The 24,576-nt window shown below is 37.4% G+C and overlaps 1 protein-coding gene across 3 annotated transcripts in view; it reads left to right on the forward strand.

Moving 5' to 3' along the window:
* The first annotated feature begins 577 nt into the window (after positions 1 to 577).
* LOC130434524 (centrosomal protein of 128 kDa) overlaps positions 578 to 24,576 on the forward strand; it is a 31,147-nt gene continuing 7,148 nt past the window's right edge. For 2 of the 3 annotated variants that reach the window (XR_008908685.1, XM_056764727.1), the window contains exons 1-18: positions 578 to 658; positions 970 to 1,143; positions 1,240 to 1,326; positions 1,404 to 1,530; positions 1,737 to 1,858; positions 2,685 to 2,776; positions 3,014 to 3,086; positions 3,675 to 3,797; positions 6,064 to 6,150; positions 9,434 to 9,508; positions 9,594 to 9,732; positions 9,818 to 9,957; positions 11,062 to 11,328; positions 11,461 to 12,069; positions 13,935 to 14,099; positions 14,213 to 14,389; positions 17,385 to 17,444; positions 20,096 to 20,288. Coding sequence is in view for 2 of the 3 variants with exons in the window: in XM_056764727.1 (XP_056620705.1) it covers positions 988 to 1,143; positions 1,240 to 1,326; positions 1,404 to 1,530; positions 1,737 to 1,858; positions 2,685 to 2,776; positions 3,014 to 3,086; positions 3,675 to 3,797; positions 6,064 to 6,150; positions 9,434 to 9,508; positions 9,594 to 9,732; positions 9,818 to 9,957; positions 11,062 to 11,328; positions 11,461 to 12,069; positions 13,935 to 14,099; positions 14,213 to 14,389; positions 17,385 to 17,444; positions 20,096 to 20,288 (2,692 nt within the window). In the remaining variant the exon portion in view is untranslated. Of the gene's footprint in view, positions 659 to 969; positions 1,144 to 1,239; positions 1,327 to 1,403; positions 1,626 to 1,736; positions 1,859 to 2,684; positions 2,777 to 3,013; positions 3,087 to 3,674; positions 3,798 to 6,063; positions 6,151 to 9,433; positions 9,509 to 9,593; positions 9,733 to 9,817; positions 9,958 to 11,061; positions 11,329 to 11,460; positions 12,070 to 13,934; positions 14,100 to 14,212; positions 14,390 to 17,384; positions 17,445 to 20,095; positions 20,289 to 24,576 lie in introns of those variants that run through there. The other variant, XM_056764728.1, reaches the window with a different exon arrangement.

Below are 24,576 nucleotides of genomic sequence, written 5' to 3' on the forward strand. Positions count from 1 at the left end.
GTGCACTAAGATGATGTTTAACAGTTTTGTTTTGGTATAGACGATAACGCAGCGCCCTCTACTGTATCGCGCATGCGCAGTATCGCTATTATGTACCTTCTCCTATCCTAATTCTTGGAACATTTTCATAATACTGTTCAATTAGCTTATTTTGCTATGAACTCCTGCCAATAGTGTGCTATTGGGTATTTCTTATTTTGTTGTACTTTACAAGGCTCCATTTCTTAATGTTAGGTAGTAAATAAATGCATAATAATAATTATTATTATTGTTGTTAATGATTATTAGTTTTAGAAATATTACAATTATCATGAATGCAGTATAAAAATATCCAAATGCAGTCATCATACAAATACATTCCAATAAAACATATTTTAGTCATATCAATCAAATTGTAACTGGATTGTTTAAGTAAAATTAAATGACAAAAAAGAAAGCAAATGAACACATTAAACACAGTAAAAGCATGATAGCATATTTAAAACATGTTTATTTGAAAATTACGGCACGGGTGTTCCGCGGCTGGAAAAAACTACTTCTCCCATGATCCCTTGCGTTTGTTGTTTTCCTGTTAGGCGGCTAGTTCAAGTTGCCATAGCAGAGGATGGTGGTCCCTCACACTCATCTTCTACGTTAACCGTCATTTTTGGCCACACGGGTATGTGCCGCTTCATTTACTTTATTTTGACGTTTCTTTTGTAATGTTATGTAAAGTATTACACAAGCAGAATTGATTCTACAACCCAGGAAGAAGAGAGCTAACGTTAGCTAGAGTCATAAAGCAAGTTAGCCTGATAGTTTAACGTGAACTCACTGTGATAAGACACCCGAATGATGTTTGTTCTGAATTAAAATATCAATATTTGATATGAGCGATCAACAGCGGAAACGTGTTACATAATACCAATATGCGAGTGTCATAACAGGCGAATCTGATTTCATAGTTCAGGTAATCTCGTTTATTTTCAGCCTCCGACCCATGGCAGCATGGACTCCTCCAGTGAATCTGACACCCATGACAGACCCAGAGGGCATCGATTACGGGTCAGAGAGAGCCGAATGAGACCTGACAGCAGGTATCCCAGGGATACAAATGTTTCTGAAATATCAGATAAAATCGAAACTCTGGCAAACACTCTACAGGTAAAGGCACCCATTCACTGAACGAGGACATCAGATCTGTTGTGTAAGTGTGGTATTGCTGGGGTCTTTTGACTTACTGGTTCTGCTTTGGTGCAGGACACAAGTCGAAACCTAAACAAAGTAGATCAGATGTTGGGCCAATACAGGGAACACACAGATGACCAAACTGAAGCCATGGCGACAGTGAGTATGCTGTTCATATGGGTTTGTCTCTGATTTCAGATAAAGGTTTTGTTTTGAGAGCATGGCTTGTGTTCTAGCTGAGGGAGAGCTTAGAGGAATCCATCCAACAGCTGCAGGGCCAGCGACTGAGAAGGTCCAGGGGGGGCCGGTGTTCCTCCCTCTCTACCCTCCACACCAGTGATCTGGAGGATGGCAACTCTTCGGGTATGGCAAGACTGTAACCTCCCGTACTCATCGAATGAAATTAATAGTGTGGTCATGACAATAGATGGTGGAAATATATTTTCTTCGCTTTTAAGGTAAACTTTATTATAAATGTTGCGAAAAATACAAGACACAGTCTATGTTATGTAGTGCGTAGCATGCCGTGAGCTGAATGATATCACTTCGTCTTTCTCTTGTTCATGTAGAAAGCAGGCGGTACTTGCCCACGTCCCCTCTGAAGGATTATGGGAGTGTGGACACAGGTAACAGAAGACGTTCTAGATCTGTCGCGGTGCGTTTCCAAGACTCGCCTCGATCTGAAGAGCAGGTACAACTGTGCACCTGAGACCCTAGACCTGTCTCAATAACATGGGTGGGATAGTGTACGGTAGGCAGCATTGTAATATATCATGGTAATTTACATACATTAGTGTTGTACACAGAAAAGTTCAATTTACTGGAAAATTATTTATTATATTACCAGACAGTAATTCATATTATTTTAAGTCCACCGAGTGAAATGACTTCTTTGCAGTAGAAGCGTAGATTATCTGATTTTATTATTTAATGGTCTCTAAGAAATGATAGCATTGTTATTAAATAAATAAAAACAAAGTGCAAAAAAAAATAAAGACTCAAAACAGTAATTCCTCATGAGACATGTCAGAACCAACCCCTGAGATTTTTGTCATCTCACGATATTTGAATAGTGAATAGTTCCTTGAATTCTTCTCACGTTTGTGCTATTGACATGTATGATAGCACAAATCCTCTAGCTTGTTAAGTAGATTTTCCTTTATAAAGTAACAGACTGTCAGATGACTGGCAGATGATACAATGCTTACATTTCGAATGAATAAGGGACCCGTGTCATATCTAGAGACTGGAATCATGTACAGGCCAACAGAAACACCATAACAATTGGATATCAACATACTAGCCACCACTTAAGGCACCTTAGCAACTGCATAACAAAACTGTCACAACCACCCACAACACTTTAGATTTAAGGCTTGCATTTACAATACATTTATGCCCTTAGTGCTTTTAGTTGTGTGTCATTGCAAGCACTCCAATAATCAACTTACAAATAACACTGGATCAGCATCCCCCAATGTTTTTCAAAACCATGTCAATATTTTGTTGTTTCCAAGATTCACTCATTGCATCAGTCTCTCAGAGACCTGCGGAGTGATCAACTTCGAATGGAGGATGACATTGACAGGGAGATCTGCAGAAGAAACAGGTTGCAACACATTTGTTTTCTTCAAAAATGTGTCTTTTGTTGGCACCGATGAGTTTGATTACCATTTTGAGAGTCCTTTGCCAATTCATCTCCCCAATCTTTCCAGTCAGCTGTTTCAATAAAGGCATAAAAAGCCTCTTAAATATAACTTGGCTTTTTAACTTGGTTAAACACCTCATCTTGCAATTGATTTGTATTTTTTAATATCCGTGTTTTGTCTTTTATGTCCCTCAAAAGGACGGACATTGAAAACAGGAAAACATTTGAGAATCTTGCAGGTCATATCCAAGCATCACAGAGAGAAGAACCTGTAAGTGCTGCTAATGACAACGCCGCATTTATGCTTCAAGTTTGTTTTTCTTTCTAGCTGCCTGTTGTGACAGTCGAGCACTAACGGTTGTGCATTTGTATTTCTTGTGCTTTTATTTGAGTTACTACTTTCTTACACAGAGTGGTTCTCAACTGGTTGTGTATTACAACCTAGTTTTTACATTGGACCAACATGGATGGCAAATTGCTTGGTAAAAACAAACAAAAATCGACCTACATTTTTTTCAAAAAAGATTTCAAGGCATAAAAAGCCTCTAAAATTGTATGTATTATTTTAGAGTTATATTGTATAAGAGATTATTTTCTGTAATTATCTTTAAGAGGGCTAAAATCACATAACATAAATCTGACATGTCCCACAAAAAGTCATACCTGATAGCACAAGTTAAACATTTTGTGGATGAGGGTAGGGCAAGAGTTTTGCACATTGATTTTTTTATGTACTGTACTGAATTTTATTTTTAACCTAAAAAGCCTAGGTTGTATGCTCTCAGTTAATAGTTGGACAATGATAGCCTGACGGAACAGCACATGTCGAATCAGTTTTATTGTGTATGATGTTTCTCAGGTCTCGTTACGGGTGGAGAGACGTCTAAAAGAGATCGAGGATGAGATGCACTCTGGGCGACAGGTGCTCTCTGAAAGATGTCACAGAGAGACAGCAAAACACATGTCTGGAGAACTGCAGGAGGTAAAATATCAGTCTAATGTAAATGGCATGTTGTTATTAAAAGGGACAGTTCACCCAAATATGAAAATTCTGTCATGATTTACTCACCCTTAAGATGTTCCAAACCGGTATACATTTCTTTGTTCTCTTGATAACAGAGAAAGATATTCGGAGTAATGTAAGCAATTGTCAGTTCTGGGACATCATTCACTGTAGAAAAAAACTATATTTTTTATTTGTTGAACACAGAATAAGAAATTTTGAAGAATTTAGGAATGCAAACAGTTCTGGGGCACCTTTGAATCTAATTAACATTTTCCTTCTAGGGTTTTCAATGGTGTCGCAGAACTGGAAAATTGCCAACATTTTTCCAAATATCTTGCTTTGAGTTCAGCATAACAAAGTAATTTATACATATTTGGAACAACTTGAGGGGGAGTAAATGATGACAGAAGTTTCATTTTTGGGTGGACTATCCCTTTAATAGATAACATTTTAAAGGGAATCGCATTTTGATCTTTTTAGGTAAAAGTGGTAACTAGTTGCTTCATCATCATTACTAGTTAAGTCATAGTAATAAACTATCTATTGTTACTGCACTTAATAGAGGGTTTTTACTTTCTCCTACCAGCAGAGAGCAGTATCTGCCTATGTTTGACATCCAGTAACAATGCTGCCCCATTTATTTGAAGGACAACTGATGATTATAGCATTTATATATCTTCTCTTCATTGCAGCTTGTTAATGAAAAGATAGCATGCCTCAGGCCTAGAGAAATAACACATTTGTTACAAAATTACAAGGAACCTGCAACGCTTGCAAATCAGTACAGAAAAACCAAAGAAACCACTAAAGAGCTGTTATCCTTTTACCTTTTACGCACCCATATGATCTTAACTGCAATTGAAGCTGTGAACAAGGTCATTATAATTCTCCCCGAAGTCATTTTAAATTTAAGAGGACGTGATTTCTGAATATGTGTGAAACTAAATTCAGACATGTGACATTTCAGACATGGCGAATTTGCGTGTGATATCTGCTAATGAACATCTTCACGAAAAAAGCATGATTCACCAAAAACATTCATTCTAAAATGAACAAATCAAAACATATTAAAAGAATTCATTAAACTACACTTAAAATACTATATTTTTATGGCATTTGTTATATTCTGGGGAATAAGTGGCGCCTTAAGTGTGATATTAAATATGAATATGAAACTATTAAACTAAACTATAAAATTATTTGGAGGGCTTGTCTCTAAGGATGATGTGAACATTACATGTTTCTTACATGACACGATTCTATACTTATGCATGTTATTGTATCGTTTGTCACTCTGAGGATAAATAACTCACTCAATCCAGCTGTTTCTTACAAAAAGACATCCAACGAATTCATTTTGTGCTCCACGCATGCTGGCTTTTCACATTAAATGAAGGCATGTGGCACGTAACCCTTCAGTTAGTATTACCATTGCAAAAGAGTTTTTGTTTTCTGAATTAAGTTGAATTATATGTAATCCAGTAATATAACATTTCTCCCACTGTGTGTTAAATTCATTCCACACATTTTCGTACATTTCATCTTCATTATATGCAATAACTCTGTGATCTATAAAAAAAGTGGCACTCAGGAAGTGTTTTAATTCGTTTAGTTTTTGCGCTCTGCCTCAAACTTTGACATATTTTTCTTCTAAAAATGAAAGTACTTTTACAACTGCTATACAACTCATTCATAAATAATATAAGTGATTGAGGAAAAAATAAGTTTTACTTTTTAGATTTCAATTAGACCTATCTATCTTTTTATTTGACTGACTTAAAGAAGTTATGACCATTTTTGAAGAAAAAATGGATGATTATCTTGTAAGACTAGTCTAATGGAACCGGAGAGGTCTTTTAAGTTGTATGCTTGAGGCATTTGTCAGTACAATAAGCAACCTTTATACACATTACACCCGTATGTGTGTGCAGACACCAAAGCAATTTACCTGACGGGGTGTTTTTACTATAATTACTGTAGCTACAACTCTGGGGGTGATAAAAAACCAGCACATGTTTAAACATCCAGCTGAGGTCATTGCAAATGCTTGACAGATGTACAAAGACAAAATCAGATGTATTACAGCTGAACAGAAAAGCACAGCACAAGTGCTGAATTTCCTCTCATGGATCAAATAAAGCCATCTATCCGTCTGTTCCACTGCTAGTTAGTGGAGAAAAGGAGGTGAGCAGAAAGGCCGCTAATCTTTTTTTCTTGTCGACTTGACTCTATGTCCTCAAAGGCTTTGAGAAGACATGACGCCCAACCCACGGAGGCTGATGAGACCTTCAGAAATAGACTGCAGAGATCAGAGACGGAGAAAAGCAAGGTGTGTGTGTCTTTGATATTGACTCGGCATGTGTGCAAATGGCATAAATATATTATTAACCTCAATACCTCATATGATATACAGCTTATGGCTTATGCAAGCAGTGATTACCGCTGGAAGTGGTCTGTAAGTTCGAAACTAAACAATCATGTACATTTTCGAGGTATTTTAAGTTTTTTTCCAGTGTTAGTGGACTTACAATTGCAAGGTTTGCTTACTGCAAAGTTTGTTTGGCATTGCTTGATTACATTGATTACACATAAAAATCTACATGCTGCCGCAATTACACACAACACAGTCTAACTAGTAAACTTAACACAAACAATACTTTTGATCTATACATAGACAAAGGAATAGTCTTTCAAATTTTTTCAAAATGAAAAGTCTGTCATTGTTTCTCACCCTCTTGTCATTTTAAACCTGTGTGATTTTCTTTCTTCTGCAAAACACAAAGGAAGATTTTTTAAAAAATGTTTGCAAACAAAAATCGTGGTCCCCATTGACTTCTTTAATATCAGCTCAAAACCAACGCAAGTCAATGGGGACCGATGGTTTTCTCTTACCAACATTTTCCAAATATCTTCTTTTGTGTTCTGCAGAAGAAGGAAAGTCATACAGGTTTGAAATGACAAGAGGGCGTGTAAATAATGACAGAATTTTTATTTTGAAGGTGAACTATTCCTTTAAGCTTCAGGTCAAGGACCGCTGCCCTTACAATCTCCTGTGAAATGTCTAGCCACACTTTTGAATTCATAGTTCAGTGATAGTAAAGCATCTAGACCTTAAGGCAGCAAAGGGTTTGAGTGTAGGTGTGCGCTGCCCCATTACTTTCACACATTTTCTTTTTGTCCTAGGATGAACACCATTCTTGTTCAGTGACTTTCTGGAGTTTTTTTTGCTGTTACCCTCGGGTTCTTCCCTTTATAAAAAAAACGTTTTTTGGGTTACAAGCACGGTGGACACTAACCAATCTTCCTTAAGAACAGATTGTCATTAACTGGGCTTTGTGTGCCACTCTTTAAAAGAAGAGAACCTGTGCAACCCACATGGCCAATCTCATCTCATTATTTAAGACACCTGATTCCAGACTTCTTTGGAGTTGTTAACGCAGACATTCACCTTTTTCCAATAGGCACTGTGAATGATTACTTGATAGTCAGATTGTGTTTGTCTGGTGGTTGATTCTTTAGGAAATCAGTGCAGAAATTCAGAACATTCTAAAGCGGCTACATTTTTTTCTTGCAACTATAATATTTGGTCCTAATCATAATGCTGGTTGATTTACCAGCATTATGATTATAAACAACAACATTTTCTTTGGTGAGCTTATCCTTTACCTGGAGAAACATTTTTGTTAGTTAAAGAAAAGGCTCAGTGAGGGCACTATGAAATCCGTATTATTTTCCCCCAATTTTTTTTTCTATAACATTTTCTGAATTCTGTGATTTCTGTTTTCTTTCATGAAAAAAAACCCTGAGAAAACCTTTTCATTTTTTGTACATTCACTTTAATAAACGAGATAAAATAAAATACAAACTGCATATTTAATACATATTTAAACCGCATCTGAAGCGCTGATGTAATTTAAAGCAAAAATTGAATTTTATTAGCTGTTTAGTGCTATTTTCTTATTCAGAAGTTCTAAATTTGTAAGATTCCGCATTACATTACTTATTTCCTGGATGCTGCGATTCCGTCTGCATATTCCGCATCGCTGAAATCATGTTGCCCAACTCAGATCTGGCTTTGATATCCAAGTTATAATGTAAAGCACATATCTTTATACTTGATTAAAAAAACAGTTCACCCAAAAGAATAGCCTATATTTTACTCACCCTCAAACTGTCCCAGTTGCGTATGACTGTCTTCTTGTAGCTGATCACAATCGTAGTTATATTGAATGTTACCTTGGCTCTTCCCAGCTTGGTAATGGATAGAGACCCAGTTTTTAAAATGCCAAATAGTGCACATATCTGTCATAAGAGTAAAACATACACTCCAGTGTTACATGTCAGAATCAGAATCAGAAGGAGCTTTATTGCAAAGTATGTTTACACAAAGAATCTGACTTGACCACAGGAGTTTAGTACATAGAAAGTTTACTCATGGTGTAAACATAGTGCCAATATACATTAAGATAGTAAAAATGAGGAATTAAATAAAAACAATAATGCACTATATACAAAAAGTGAAAAAATACAGACAAAAAACAACATATCATTTTTTTAAAGAGTGTACAGATGTGTTATTGACAGGTTTAACCTATTGTTTCTTACAATGTACAGTTTCAAGATGGTCCCCAAAATCCTGTAGAGAGTTCATTTCTGTTCAGAGTCAACTCATTTCTAGAGTTAACTCAAAATTGTATATGTTTTTTTCCTTGTGATAACATCCACCCCCCCAAAAAACAAGTACATTCATAGACGCATGTAAAACATTTACATATTCATATCAAACGATTATAAAGACACCTTGTTCTCAATAAGTATCAATTATTCATACATTATTAACAATAAATGATTCAAAATTATATTTTTTTTTAGCAAAAAGCTATTCATATTTTGAGCTAGTTTAGTCACGTGTGGATTTAATCAAAAGTATCACTTTTCTACTCAAAATAGAGATTCTACTCTGAGCAAATGTAAGCATTTGAATCTCATTGGTTCTGGAGGTTAAAATACAACCAATGAGATTTCAGACTTGAGACTCGAGCGCTGTGAAGCAGTGATGTTCTCACCATTTGAATCCTATTGGTTCTTGTGGTCATAAAACACACGGTATCCAATAAGATTCAAAGAGAGATTACAGATTATCCACTTGTCGCCTAATTTGAATTTAATGCTTGTTTGCTCTCAGATTTGCTAAAAAACCCTCAAAATAAGATTTTTTTTATGAATATTTTTTTAGGCCACTTCGGAAGATGTAAACAAAGCTGCTCCAGATACATTTCCAGATTTAGTTATTTAACACTTCACAAACGTTTTCATAAAATACAACCAACAGAACATTTATAAACGAATATCTTTAAGATTTCTTTATATGTGTAAGATGAAAAAAAAATCTAAGTGCTTCTGGACCAGTGTTTAATTCTTGCAAAGTGGTCTATAAAACATACATCATGTACACCTCCGGAATGATGTGAGGCTGAGTAATTTATGAGAGAATTTCCTTTTTATGAGGGAACTGTTTTTCAAAGTGTGCTTTTCTTGGCCAGCATAATGCAGACAAATCTGTCAAATCTGTCTGTGTGTGACCAGTGTCACTATATTCACTTCCTTTACAGATGGAGCAGGAGTTGGACAGACTAAGAAGGCAGCTTGACCAGTCAGAGGGTGGACGAGACACTCTTCTCCAGCAGGTAAACTAGTTTCAGTTCTGAATTCTGACGGCGCTTTAATTTCATTTGAGGGATGAGTCTGTGGCTTTTCGCTGTCATTCTGCAGATGGACGACATGCGTTCACAGCTCCTGAGAATGGAGAGAGAGCGTGTAGACCTGCAGGGGCAGTTCTCTTTACTGCAGTCCCAGCAGCAGAAGAGCGCAGGAGGACACCAGGAGAGAGGGGTCACCGGACACGGCCGTGGTAACATATCTTGACGGGGGTGAGGTCAAGCTGTTTTGTAGGTCATGCACTGTTTTACCACTCTGTGTGTGTGTGTTCTTTCCAGAACGGACAGAGCTGCAGAGAGAGATTGAAGACCTGAGGCTGCAGCTCGGCAGAATCGGTGCCTCCAGTGAGGTGGAAGAACTGAGACAAACCGCAGAGCGAAAAGAGAAAGAGAAAAATCAGCTCGCTTTCAGGGTCGAGGTGCGCGTTTTGATATTGTTTTGCTGCAGCGCTCAACAGGTTCCATTTCATTTCTGGTAAACTTTCATTTTTCAAAATGGTTTCATTCAAGTCTGGTGAGGGAGGAGGCGTAGAGGAACTCTGTTCGTGTCCCAGAGCACACATCACTCTATTCAGACACTACAGAGAAAGTAGAGATACAGCCGCAGGCCCCCAGTAAACACTCTGCCTTCATGCAAAATAAATAAATAACCGCTAAGGATGAAAAAGACGTTTCGTTTTGAATTAAAGGAAATGTTTGAAGATGGTTGTGGTGTTTGATCATGGTTGTTAAGAATTACATGCCAAGGCAGCAGGAAGTGTTTAGATATACCTTTCTGTCTATCTTCTATATTTTATTCATTTTCTTTGTGGGCGTTCTGGCACAATATGGCTGCCATTGCATCATCCAGGTGGATGCTGCACATTGGTGGTGGTTGAGGAGATTCCCCCTTTCCATGTAAAGCGCTTTGAGTACCCAGAAAAGCTCTATATAAATGTAATGAATTATTATTTATTTGATCCTTTTTTGTTTATTTGTTCTATCATTTGTAGTTCTGTCATTTGTTATTTTTAATCTTTGATATATTTTTGGTTAATTCTGTCTGTCTGTCATTGGTTATATTCTGTTTCTTATCCATTCAGTATTTGTTGTCGTTGTTGTTGTTTTTTAGTTTTTTTGTTGGTTATTAAAGTGATAGTTCACCCAAAACTAAGAACTCTGTCATCATATACTCAAGTTGTTCCGAACCTGTATAAATTTCATTGTTCAATTGAACACTAAGATATTTTGAAGAATGTGGCAACCAAACAGTTCTGGGTGACCATTGATATTCGTAATTGTAGTTTTTCCTACTATGGTTATCAAATGTAGAAATGCAGTCAGGTTTGGCACAACTTGGGGGTGAGTAAACCCAAATTTTTGGGTGAACTCTCCCCTTAATATCTCTCCTTGTATTTTAATTCTTGCTTTGCATTTTGTATTACATTCTGTACGTTTCCTTAATTTGTTATCTCATTTGTTAATTTTGTGTTTAATATTCGTATTCCATACTCTTATTTTGTATATACTTTCTTTTCCTCCAGGCTCTTTCTTCCGATCTGGAGCGGCGTGAGCAGCAGCAGTTGAGGATGTTGGCCCAGCTGAAGGAGATTCAGTCGCGTTCGGAGGAAAGCGGAGCAGACCGCGCCCGTCTGGATGCCCAACTCACCGAGAGCGAGAGGAGAAGAGAGGAGCTGCGCTCCAAAGCTCAGGAGGCTATCCGACAGTGGAAGGCCAAGTGCAGGAGACAGGAGCGAGAGCTTCAGGAACTAAAGGATGAAAGCAGATCCGACTCTGATAAAGCTAGACGGGTGAGATGTCACAACTTCAGATTCAGATATTGTTATATGACTGCTTAATGGTTTTGTAGGTAGCTTGGTAGAAGATCTTTTTTTATTGAAATTTTTGTTGTTCATGTGTCATTCATCCGTTCCGTCATTCAGATAAAAGAAAGAGAAAGCGTTCTCAACCAGCAGACGGAAGCCGCACGGCGACAGCTTGCGGATGCTCTCGGACGCCTCGCTCAGCGTGAGGAGGACGTACGACGTTGCGATGTGGATCTCGCTGAAGCTCGTTCGCGTCTCACAGCTTTAGAACAGGATCTGCGAGAAGCTCAGGAAACCTCCAGAGGCCTAGAAGAGGAGGTGCAGAAACAGATCACCCTTCAGGGCCGTCTGAGAGAGGAGAGCGTCAGGCTACAGGAACGTCTGGAGCTTCTGGAACAGAGGAGGGGAGAGGAACAAAGATCTTTGGTGGATCTTCAGGGCTCGGTCAAGAACCTCAGTGTCGCGAGAGCCGACCTCACCACCAAATTGGCCGAAGCGGAGAGCTCTAGGAAGGAGCTGGAAAAACAGCACGCGGCGGCTCAAGATGAGATCTCATCTCTGGGGAGACAGTTGGAACGGGAGAAGGAGGTGCATCAGAAGGAGCTAAAACACGTCAGAACGACCCATCGAGAGGACATAGCCAAACAAGACAAGGATATACACGACATGCTGAGATTATACCAGCGAGAGCGAGAAGAGCTGGAGGCTCTCGTCAGAGACCTTAGGGTTAGAAGCCTTATTAAAGATTATTTACCCCACACGAGCACTTACAATACATTTTTAGTTAAAGGGATTGTTGTTGTAACCAAATAGTTCTGGGTCACTATTGACTTCCAGAGTAGAAAAAACTAAGTATGGTAGTCAATGTTTGATTACAAACATTCTTTCAAAAATCACTTGTTGTGTTTACCAGAACAAAGGAATCCATACAGGTTTGAGGCGTAAATGTTGAACAATTTAAATTTTTGGGTGAACTATTCCTTTAACACCAGCCCAAGAGCAGATTTACCCTCATTTGTGAGACTGAAAGAGCTTTTACATGCTTTATGCAAAGAAAATCATTGTGGCTGAAGCTCCCTGTAGGCTTGAATATTTTAACCTGTTGTATCGTTCAGGTCTTCTAAAGAATAATATGTGCAAGTTTTCACCAAAGAGCAAAATAACGGCCAAAGGAATCTGATAACATGTTTTACATGGTTTGTTTTCTCATAGAAATGCGTCACAGTTCTTTCCTCCAAGCTAGTTAAATGTAGCATGTGGGAAGAAAACAACAGGGGTGAGAATCTGAAGGCACCTCATGATTTGATTCTGATTGAGGAAATTACAATTTACATTCTAAAAGGATTTGCAATACATACTATATTGATTTTTTTAACAACAGCGCAAGGAAATGCAGCCAATCAGTGCTCCGGTGGTTTTACTAAATATCAGCACTCTTGAAATGTCTGAACTAGAATTGAAACGGTTATATAACGGAAATATTTTTTCCCCCTTTGGTTCTGTGGCTCTCGAATACTGTTGTTTGCAAACCCTTGTTTAGTTTATGATATGCTTTAGTTTTGCTGTGCATATACCATTACCTATGTTCTGTGTCTTAAGTCATAATTATTCTTAGAAGAATAAAGTTTGACAACAAATTTAAGTTTAGCTTGACAAAGCTTGGCCTGAAAAGTCTGAAATTTGAAAAAGAGTGACATTTTCTAGCATGATAGTAAACCACTATTAGCACAGTTACATCTATTTGATGTCTACATTAACATCTGCAAGACGTATCTGACATGCTTCTTGTCTGATGTCATCTATAAGATGTATACTAGATGTTTGTAATTCACAACCCAGAATAGCACACTCCACCTGGCTTACATCTTATTGACATTTGCATTTGCATCTAAAAGACACCTGCAAGACATAGTTTGCTCATCTGCAATACGTCTCAGAGACTGAAAGTCTGTAATACATCTGCAAAAGATCTGTAGATATGGAAAACATCTGCGGTGTAAAAACATCTGCTGAACATCTTAGAAACAGCAGCTTTACATGAGTTCTAAATCATATACATCTTACAAACATCATGTAGATGTCTATATTACGTCTGACAGGAGATGAGCAAACTATGTATTGCAGATGTAAATGCAGACATCATATAGACGTAAGCCAGATGGAGTGTGCTATCAGGGAATTTATGCAAAACTGCCTTTGTTTTATAAATGTTTTTACACCGCAGATGTTTCTCAGATCTCCAGATCTTAAGCAGACATCTTGCAGACGTACCTGTTCTATCTGGGATATTTTAGCATAATGCTACCACAATTTTAACATGTTATTAGCACGTTCTAACATGGCGCTAGCACGTTTTAGCTTGACGTTTGCCAGATTTAGCGTGATGCTAACATGTTTTAACATGATTCGATTGCTAGAGTTTTGTTATGCAGGTGCTAAGGTACTAGGGGTGGTTGCTAGGCTGTGCGGTTGCTAGTTGGTCTTGCTGGAATGTTGCAGTGTGGTTGCTAGGGTACCTGGGGTTGTTGCCAGGGTACCAGAATCAGTTTGTGCTGATATTGTGCTGATATTGTTTCTCTGTCTGTGTTCAGTCAGAGGCTGTGACGGATAATGAACTACGGAGAGCTTTACAGATGAAGCTGGACAAGATGAAGACAGAATGTGACAAAATGACAGAGCAGCTGAGCACCAGCGAGGCGAGTCATACCCAGCTCCTCCGCAAATACCACAACTTCAGAAAAGAGCTGGACGTGAAGGTATTACTGATCGTATCACTCTTGATGTGATGTAAACAGCCATTTCACATAACAGTGGATATTTTATAGCTTAGCACTGCACATATCCGATGTCATGTTAATGTTTCCTGTAGGTGAAGCTGGCAGAGAGGGCTGAGGAGAAAAGACAAACTGCAGAGGACTCGACGGCAGAGCTGCGTGAGAGGGTCACGGGCCTCCAGACGGAGCAGGAGTCCATCCTTCACACCATAGGGGCTCAGATTGACTCAGCCTGCCAGTTCCTGTCAAAAGACTCAGACGCCAAGCTTCAAGTACCCACACACGCCCGCACATACACCGCATTCAATCACTTCATACATATGGATGTAAGCCTCCAAGCTTGTCTAATCCTGCTCCAAAAATAGGCTCATCTATTTATGGATTTTCCAATATGCGCAACCATGTCTTACTACAGAAATGTTTTTTGTGATTTCCAATTGTGTCTGTGGTGATGGTGTGTGTCAGTTCTTATGAAAATGAGTTAAATCATTAACTGTCCAATGAATCAGAAATATAAGCCGTGTTCGTGACTTTTTATAGATTAGAACAGATTGCCATGTTGAAAAAAACAGCATATGCTTGGTTAGGTATGTTTTGATTCTGGTTTGACCAGTTTAAACCAGCTAAGGACCAGTTTAAATAGTACATAACATGAGATCATGAAATTGACATTTCATTCAGGGTGTAATGTTGCTGTTTTTGAAAGTAAGCAGTCTGCCAAGTTGTAAATCTTAAAGTGAAAGAATAGCAAAGTTAGTTGCTTGGGAATAAAGCGAGTCGACTCGGAATCACACAAACAAGTCGTCGCTAGTCCGATTGGCGAATCGGCGCGAATGTACATCAGTACATATAGTCCACGCCTACGTTTTGCTAGGACTGCCCACGAAAACTTCACTCTTTTCCCCAAACACTGTAGCTCGCGAGCCTTATTCGCGGTCGACCAATCACGGCAGACTAGACCAACTGACCAATGAAATTCGACTAGGCTAGCTGAAAGGAGGGGATTAGACGGATGAATTGTGGAACGAATAATTTGAGACAGTCAAGAAGTAGGTAAAGAATAACTGTCTATTATTACGAAATAATAGTGTTTTAAACTTGTAAATAAACTTGTTGTTGGATACTCCAACCAAAGTAGGACCTTAACATTCCCTAGTTGTGCACATGACCAGTTTAAACCAGCATCAAAACATACCAAATCAGCATATGCTGTTATTTTTCAACAGGGTGGCCATTTGGAACAGTATTAATGTGAATAGTCCTCGCAAATAGCTTCCGTTGTGATCGTTGAAGATGTTTTTATACCGGTTTTGACAATAACCGTGAATTTCGACAACAATTCAACAAATAATACAAATATATGTCATATTAAAGACAAGTCCTGATGGTGCTAAGTGTTCCTGCCAGATGAACACAAGTCGGTTTTCCAAACGGTGAACTCTCTCCCTGCTTTTTGCACACTATCTGTACTCACAACTCCAGTTGTCACCATCCACCTTTCATTCTACTTAAGGTTGTACGCAGCCTTCGCACCTTTTTATCTGCTGCCGGCAGCCCCCTTTGATCGTTCGGGGAAAAAAGTGCCAAAATGTCTTCCCTCCCCCGTCATGTGTTTGTGTCAGCAGTCTAAAGATATACGGCTGTGTTCAAACGCCTTCCAACGTGACAGGCAAGAGCTGTCGGGGAACACAATCCACACCCACACACTCTTTTTTTTTTTTAAAGGTGATAGAACTCCTCCTGTGCAAGCTAGCTGTGAAGGCGAACAACGTAAATGACAAATTTGTAAATCTGCTCGTTTTGTTTGGCAAAACGATTTGATCGCGTGTTGGGGGTTTCCCACAGAACCAAAGATCAGTGAGGATTTCGACCTGCGGCGGTACATCCGAGGAGGCTGGCGTCGAGCAATTCGGAAATAATTAACTGTTTAAATTTCTACGTTTTTAGATTGACACTATTCATCGGGGAAGTAGCGATTCAATCAGCTCACAATGCGATGCAATTCCCGATTCTGATCTCATAAGGTGATTTAATCACATTGTTTTTACAGAATGACTTGAGGAAATGTTGAAGTGAAAAACTGCCCTTTTATTATTTATCTAATGCTGGACAATTCTTTGTAAAATAAAATATATTTATGTCAAATAACAAAACTTAATAGCAGTTTTAAAACAAATTCCAAACAAAATAAAAAAATAATAATACAAAAGAGTCTTTAATATAAATGAACTAAGACTTTGTCTGTGCTTTTCCTAACTTTTACTTTTTTGGAGAAATATCAGCATATCCACATTTACCAAGTTTGCAGAAAACAGTGAACACTGCTGTTTAAAACATGTACTGTGAGTTTTTGTTACGTCTCAACCAAACAGTTCAAGGTGAAATGTTACATCCCTAACATTCATGAAAAATTTGCACAGACATACAACAACATGTTATACATGTGTTAAAGCCTTTTATAACACGGCTCATTTGAATGCTTGATTCCGAATGGCCAGTCGCGACATTCCAAGGGTTTTATTTTCAAATAACAACCGCTCAAAACCAATAACACCCTGTTATTTTTGAGAGGGGCAGTTTAATATTACACAAAAATGAACCTTAAATATGTCTTTCAATAACAAATTCAATGACATTATATTTACAAATTGCCTGTTTGTGACATTTGAACGTCGTTTCGTGCTTTAAAACCTTAAGTAAACGGCTTTTCCCAGCTGAAGGTCTACATTCGGTATAAATGATATTATCCCTTACCTAATACTGTAAGCCGAATAACTTTCCTGTTGATGCGCTGATACAAAAATTTTCCAATACAGATTCAATTATTCAGGGTAATATCTGCCAAGACCGATTCTGAAGATTGCATTAATATTTCTCAACTTTCTGATTAAGAATAACCGATTATTGGCCGATATATCGGTGCATCTCTACTTTACTTTAGATCAATCAATGAACATGGACCAATTGAAAATCAACACAAACATTTGAGGAACATTCTGATATTTTCACTTTCTTTGTGCTCAACATGTTTCCCGAGCCACATTCGTAGTGCTGTAGCAGTTTTTTTTTTTAAAGGGAATACGCTGGCTTTGGAAGCTGCTTTTGTCTTTGCCATGTGAAATAATTGCAGCAAATAAACCCTTTGTACTACAGACATAACCTCTCTCACAATGTAAGTCCGCTAATGGACCTGGACGTGAATAGACCTTTTGTTGGCAATTTAATTCCCATTTAACTTGAATGCTTTACTGTGTTTCTGTATTTTAGGCCATCACATTTACTCCAGGACTGCAGAAGGATCCTCATCGCTGGCTCGCTGAGGCTAAGGTACGCCCTTGAACACAGGTCACAGTGGTCATTTCTCTAGCAGACACGGTTCATCTTAACACAGCTGCTGTTCTTTACTGTCTCAGATAGACTGATGGAAACATCTTCCAGCTCACAGGGACTTAATCTCATGTTTGATCAGGTTTTATTTTCGAAAATGTTTGAGACCCCTTTAGATGTGCATGTTGCTAGTTTGTTGCTGTGTGTTTGTTGTTACGCGAACAAGGTTTCTCAATTCTTTCCTACAGCAATCTCTCAGAACACACTTTAGGTTTCAGTGAGAAATCCGGTTTGCTTGATAAGGGAGATGTGCAGAGGAATGTATTGAGACACCTTGATTGAATGAATTGAATCATTGCATTTAAAGACCCCATGGTTTAATTTGCTGTGGTGGTGTATTGAAACAGAAAGTTTGGCCAATGTTGGTCAAAGTTTGGCATGGGGATTTCTAATAAGAGTCGGATGATAATGGCGAAGGGTGTTGTAAAGATGCAGACATGTATTTGTTGATGGTTTCATTCACGGTGTCTTTAAACTACGTTTGTGGATAGTTGGATCTCAATGATGGCCAAACCAAAACAAGTTGCAGATTATAAGTATTATTATTTTTCATCAATGTGCAAGTCTTGACTTTCATAAATATTTTTTTTATTTCAAATTCTTTGTTTTCTTTCTATTTTTAACTTTTCACCCTTAAAACCTCACATCGCTGTAAGAAAATGGAACTGGGGCTGGTTGTTTTCTAATTTGGTGGTTCTATTTGGAAAATACACCACTAGTCTGAAATCTTAGAATATAATTTAAATCCGACCATTCAGCACATTTACATACACATTATTTTCCCACTTGAAGGGATAGTTCACCCCAAAATAAAAATGCTGTTATTTATTCACCATTTTATCATCCCAATATAAATGAACAGTTTGGGATGATATAATGCTGAATAAATAACAGAATTGTGGAAAAATAATGTGTATGTAAATGTGCTGAATGGTCTGATTTAAATTATATTCTAAGATTACAGACTATTGGTGTATTTTCAAATAGAACCACCATATTAGAAAACAACCATGACAAGAAAGAAGATATTTTGAGAAATGTGATTTTATGTCCATACAGTGGAAGTAAATGGGGACCTATGTTGTCTGGTTACCAACATTCTTTAAAATAGCTTTGTTTTGTTGAAGAAATAAAGTCATACAGGTTTGGAATGACATGAGGAAAATAAAATGATGAAATACTTTTGAGTGAAGGGTCCCCTCAGGTTTATTCTGGTTAAACATTCTGAAAAACAAATATCTTTGTAATGCACCTCGAGATGTAACTTTTAAAGGCGCTCTATAAAAATCTAGTTGATTAATATTAATATTATCATATAAATATAAATATTTGTATATGTATAAGCCAATCATAGCTATTTGATCTGCTTATTTTAAATAAACTAAGGCATGTGTTTAGTTTTTTCTCTGTGGAAAATCTGACATGCTTTACGCTTGTAATTTAACAGGCAAAAGGCAGGAGGTAAATTACAAAACAAGGCCATTACTTTTAATGTTTACATACTTTTTTATATTAATGTGTAAAAAGATCCTGAAAAAGAAATTACTTTTTTCTTGCCTCACTTTTTAACACATTGATTATAGATATTGATTGTTTAAAACATTCATACTCATCACGTATCAGAAATATCAAATAATTGTAGTATAGTTCATTTCAGCAAGAAAAACAGAAACATCTTAACATGTGATGTCATCTGGACTCCAATGTACAGTATATGTAATGGAGTGTTTTCCACAGGTCTGAGATAAATGTGTGACGGTTTATTTTAATTTATTAAATATTTTTTATAATTTAGATATAACATCTTAAAGGTCCAGCCACTCAGAATCATTCTTTTCTCTTTAGCATACAAAGCTGGCACTGTTTGCCAAAGCACCCCAACCTTTTCTTTTTTTTTTAGAGCCCCATCTTGTTCCCCAATTCTTACTTATTTAACCGCTTGACTCATATCAGGGATTTTATAACTTCATGAAGGCTTGTAAAAAGTCTAGAATGCTGTATTAACGATAAAGTGTCTTGTCATCACATTCTGTTAGACTCTTTTCTGCTGAGGGCCTCTCTCATCTTCTCAAAGGAGTTTGTTTTTAGTGCAGGTGTGGTGTGACAACATTTGCATATCGAGAATTTTGCAACTTTGAACAGCTTTTTATCTAAAAACTAAATCTGAATAGATTCTGTCATCTGCACACTGAACTCAACTAGTTAGGTGTCATCTCGGGCAAATACAAAAATTATCATCCCATTAAAGTGATGTAAACATGAAAATTCTGTCTTTATTTACTCATCCTTTTCTCATTCAAAACCTTCATGAATTTTTTCTCCGAAACACAAAACGAATATTTTGGAGTACAAGATTGACCCGCATTACATTGTACAGTATGGACACAAAACCACTGAGAAATTTCTCAAAATATCTCTTCTTGCATTCCACAGAAGAATCGCATACAGGTTTTGAACGACATAAGGGTGAATAAATGATGTCAGAATTTGTATTCAACTAAGTAATGAAAGGTATTGTCTGGTGATATTCATCGGCTTTCTTACGGTCTGAAATGCAGACGTGTGTACAGTGTGTCTGTCTGTGTTTTCAGACGAAGCTCCACTGGCTTTGTGAGGAGGTGCGTGAGCGGGAGGCGATGGACAGGAGGCTGAAGAGGACTCTACAGCAGCAGAAGGAGCAAACGAAAACTTTGAAACAAAGCAGAGACTCCGAACAGCAGAGCCTCCTGGACCGTATTGCCCAGCAGGACCGGCTCCTTCAAGACATCCAATCAGAGAAGAGAGGTACTGACTCTGTCTCTCAACTGTTGTTGAGGGAGATTCATGTCATGTAATTGATATTTTTTCCAAATGCGAATAAAAACAAATTATTTAATTAAACCAGACTGAAAGTGCAAACATTTCAATAGACAAGATGAGATCTGTGTTATAAATCACTTCTTTACCAGTGGTTCTCAAACTGGGCGGTGTAATATTTCTTATACTAGGGGGGATTTCCTGTGGCTCAGTGGTTAGAGCATGGCTCTAGCAATGCCAAGGTCATGGGTTCGATCCCAGGGGATTGCACATATTCAGAAACCAATATATAACACAATGCAATTTTAGTTGCTTTGGATAATAGTGCCAAATCTGCCAAATGCATAAATGTAAGATGGATCCAGAGGGAGGTTATGTGGCATTTTAGGACATATCGAATTTTATCATACATTTTATGCAATCAAACATAAAAATAAGCCCACCGATCAAGAGAATTGATGTTCCAGCATTTTATAGCTGAAAATGTTTTTGAGTTTTATAAAAATTCTAAATTTAAGATTACAAGTCATTATTTGGGGGGCCACAAAGCGATGCACCCTACACAAAGGGGGCCTTACAACAAAAAAGTTTGAGAACAACACCGTTCTAGACATCATTAGATCGTTAGAAGAAAGACCTAGAAATCTCAGAAATAACAGAGATCTAAGGTCCGTTGAAATTGTATTTTAACAATTGTCCCATTAGTTTCTTTAAATATCTCTAAAAAACATTTTCATCTAGGTGGACCAAATAAAATAAGTAGGTCTCCAAAAATGTATCATTTCCTTACGTCCTTCATGCCAAACTCTGCCATAGATGTAGGAACAGCCTTATACAAGATCAAATCAAAAACAGATTGAAACCTTAACAGTCACAGTAGGACCTGAAGCACTTTTGAATGATGACCTTAACAACCCCTAAATCGTTTTTATTCTCCTGACATGGATGACATCATAACAAATGTCCACACATCCCTCGTCTCAAATTTACTCTCTCATTTCACGTCCACCAAATCTGGTGCCTTTCCTCTAGAGCTGATGAGAGCTCTGAATTGCTCCTTTTGAGCTCCAGTTGAGCCATCAAGTGTCTGTGCTCTTCTGCGGTCAGGTCTATTCTATCCAGCACAAAAAGAGAAAAGATGTAGGCAATCACAGCCGAAGAGATATTGCTTATAGGCTCTACACTGGTAATAGAAACAGGGCCGGAAGGGATTGCAGTCAGTGATGTTATGCTAATATTTACTTTCACTCTGCTGCTCGGGGTGCGTTTGTCTTTGACAGCACTTTTCAGGCGGATCTTTCCCTCTACTTGACTTGTGTCTGAAAATAAAGAGAATACACCTTTAAATATTCTTTTGGGCTTGTGACTGGTGTAGTGATAAAGACTGAATCCTTCAAATCTTATCTGACTTGTAATGGATTCATTCTCCCCAAGCCTGAAATGTTCTATTTGTCAACACTATTTCTGTACTTAAAGTTTACCCAAAGTAAAGAAAATTTCATCATATACTTACTATATGTCTAGGTATAAATTGAGAAAAAGTGTTGTTTAATTAGGAGATAAGCCCCAGATAAAGGGGGCTTATTGCTTTTATAAAACGGTTATTCCATATGCGTAGCAATGTTTCATAAAATGAAGTAAATAAAATGATATTTAGGCTATGTAATACGGTCAGCTGTTATAAATCGGGGTATTTTATAATGGCTTAGAACTCGGCTCAGCCAATCAGAACCAAGGATCAGAACTGACCGTTTTATAATTACGCATTGAACACACTTGTCTCTTCCCATACTTACTGAACATAGGTCGTCTGGCATTTTATATGGTTGATGGAAGAAGATATTATGCAGGGCAACAATAACACTACATGATCCAGTGCAGTCAGAATGTCCCTTAAATTTCAGATATGGGAGCAAAAATATTTTATCTCATATTAATATTGTATGATATGATATACATTGACCAAAATTATAAACGCAACACTTTTGTTTCACCGCCATTTTTCATGAGCTGAACAGAACTGAGTTTTTCTATGTAGAAAAAAGGCCTATTTCTCTCATAAATATGTCAAAATCTGTGTTAGTGAGCACTTCTGCTTAATCGAGATAATCCATCCACACAACAGGTGTTGCGTATCAAGGTGCTGATGAGACTGCATGATTTTTGCACAGGTCTGCCTTAGGCTGGCCACAATAAAAGGCCAATCTACAAATGTGCAGTTTTATTGTATTGGGGGGGTCTGAAAACCAATCAGTATCTGGTGTGACCACCAAAAACAAAAGTGTTACGTTTATTATTTTGGTCAGTGTAGTTAACCTGTATCCAAAAGTTTCCCACGCCCCATGACGCTTTGCGGAAAAGATAGGAGAAACGCCCGGTTCATTGTAAACAACGTATTTCTGCCGCATGTCAATCATTTGTTTATAGCAGAATGTAAACTTACACACTGACAGCACTTATAAACTACAGCAGCATTTTATCCATTTCTTTATAGAGGAATGGGATGATGATTTTAATACTTGACTGCGGGTATTTAGCAACTTTGTTGATTCAGTTGTTTTGACAGTAAACCAATGAGCAATTTGAAAATGATGGAGGGTTTTCAATATCTTTACATGATGTTGATTATGTGCTATTTTAAGATGTGGAAAATATAGATATTTTGTATTTAAAATTGAACTGCAATCATTACACAGGCCGCGTGCACATATCAAAAAGCTGCTGTATCGTCAGCTGGGCATTAATCTAATAAACATTATACTAAAGGTCATGTGCTAAAGCTGCATTTTTACATTTTTAAACATTCTCTCTACGTTTAAGATGAAAAGTGGAAGAAATACCTACTTTACATCAAGCATGTGAGATGAGAAATGTAATCCACATCACATGATGTGATGTTCCAACAAATTTTGACACGTTGGTAAAATACTGTAAAGAATCCTTATTAATCCGGTTTACAGTCTCACTTTTTATTGAAGACCATAAAGTGTGTTGATTATAGCATGAATCTATTTGAACTCCTTTTTAAAAACTCTTTTTAAACTATAAGCACATTTAGTCTAAGTGATGTTTAATGTTCGTTATCTATCTTAACTTTAGATCTTAACTTTAGATCTGTGTGTGAAACGTTTTTTACGACATGAAACCAGATTGTAAGTGCAGCCACGAACAGCAGGTTTTGCTCACCGGTTTCGATTTTTTTAACGGATTCCCACATGAAACCAACAGTATTACAATTCAAAATATGAACCACAATCTCATTCTCGGTCATCAGAATAAGTTATTCAAGGTGCAATAGACTACTTCCGCCACTTCACCCGAAGTTGTAGCCGCGTTCATGTTTACTGTAGCGCCCTTTCGGAAACTTGTGGATACGAGTGGAATCGCACTAGTGCCAGTTTTGTCCCAAATATAATATATGCAAATGCCTTGTTGACTTTTTACAACAGTTCAATTAATAAGTTGTTAATTTAGACACAATTTACTCAGTTTTCCAGACTAAATTATATTGACAAACCACAACTGTTCGTCTCTGAGCAACACACACCGATACGTTTCTTTTCTAAATCTGGCGAACCATTTACTTCACTTCTAAATTAATCAGATGTTTGACCAAATTAAATAAATGAATGAGTCAATAACATAATCATCACAACTTCTACTGCCTCCTAGTGGCAATTTGAGTGTATAATTTAGAATATAATTTAATTAAAAAAATTGCATATTTCCATCTAATTAAAAACTTTGGGTGTAGAAAAGAACATCCAGTCATTGTTTACTCAACCTTGTGGTCCAGTTTGTTAAGCCTGACGTCACGCTCAACCATATGTGACTCTGGATGACAAAACCAGTTCTATGGGTCAAATCTTAGAAATTGAGATTTTTACATCATCCGAAAGTTGAATAAACAAGCTTACCTGGCGGAGATAGAATTGATTAAAACTCTGGAATCTGAGGGTGCCTAAAAATCTAAATATAGAGAAACTCTGCCTGTGAAGTATTAATCTGAGGGTTTATCGCAGACTGTCCACTCACAAAAATAAAGTTTTATACATTTTTATAGTAGGAAATTTACAAAATATATTCATGGACCATGATCCTTACTCAATATCCTAATGATTTTTGGCATAAAAGATAAAATGATAATTTTGACCCATACAATATATTTTTGGCTTTTACTAAAAATGTTCCCGTGCTATTCTAGGTTTTGTGATACAGGGTCACGTATATGGAAGGTCATATATATACCTGGGTCTCTATCAGATGCCATAGGAAA

Source organism: Triplophysa dalaica, chromosome 13 (assembly GCF_015846415.1).
Source record: "Triplophysa dalaica isolate WHDGS20190420 chromosome 13, ASM1584641v1, whole genome shotgun sequence".
NCBI classification, from domain to species: domain Eukaryota; kingdom Metazoa; phylum Chordata; class Actinopteri; order Cypriniformes; family Nemacheilidae; genus Triplophysa; species Triplophysa dalaica.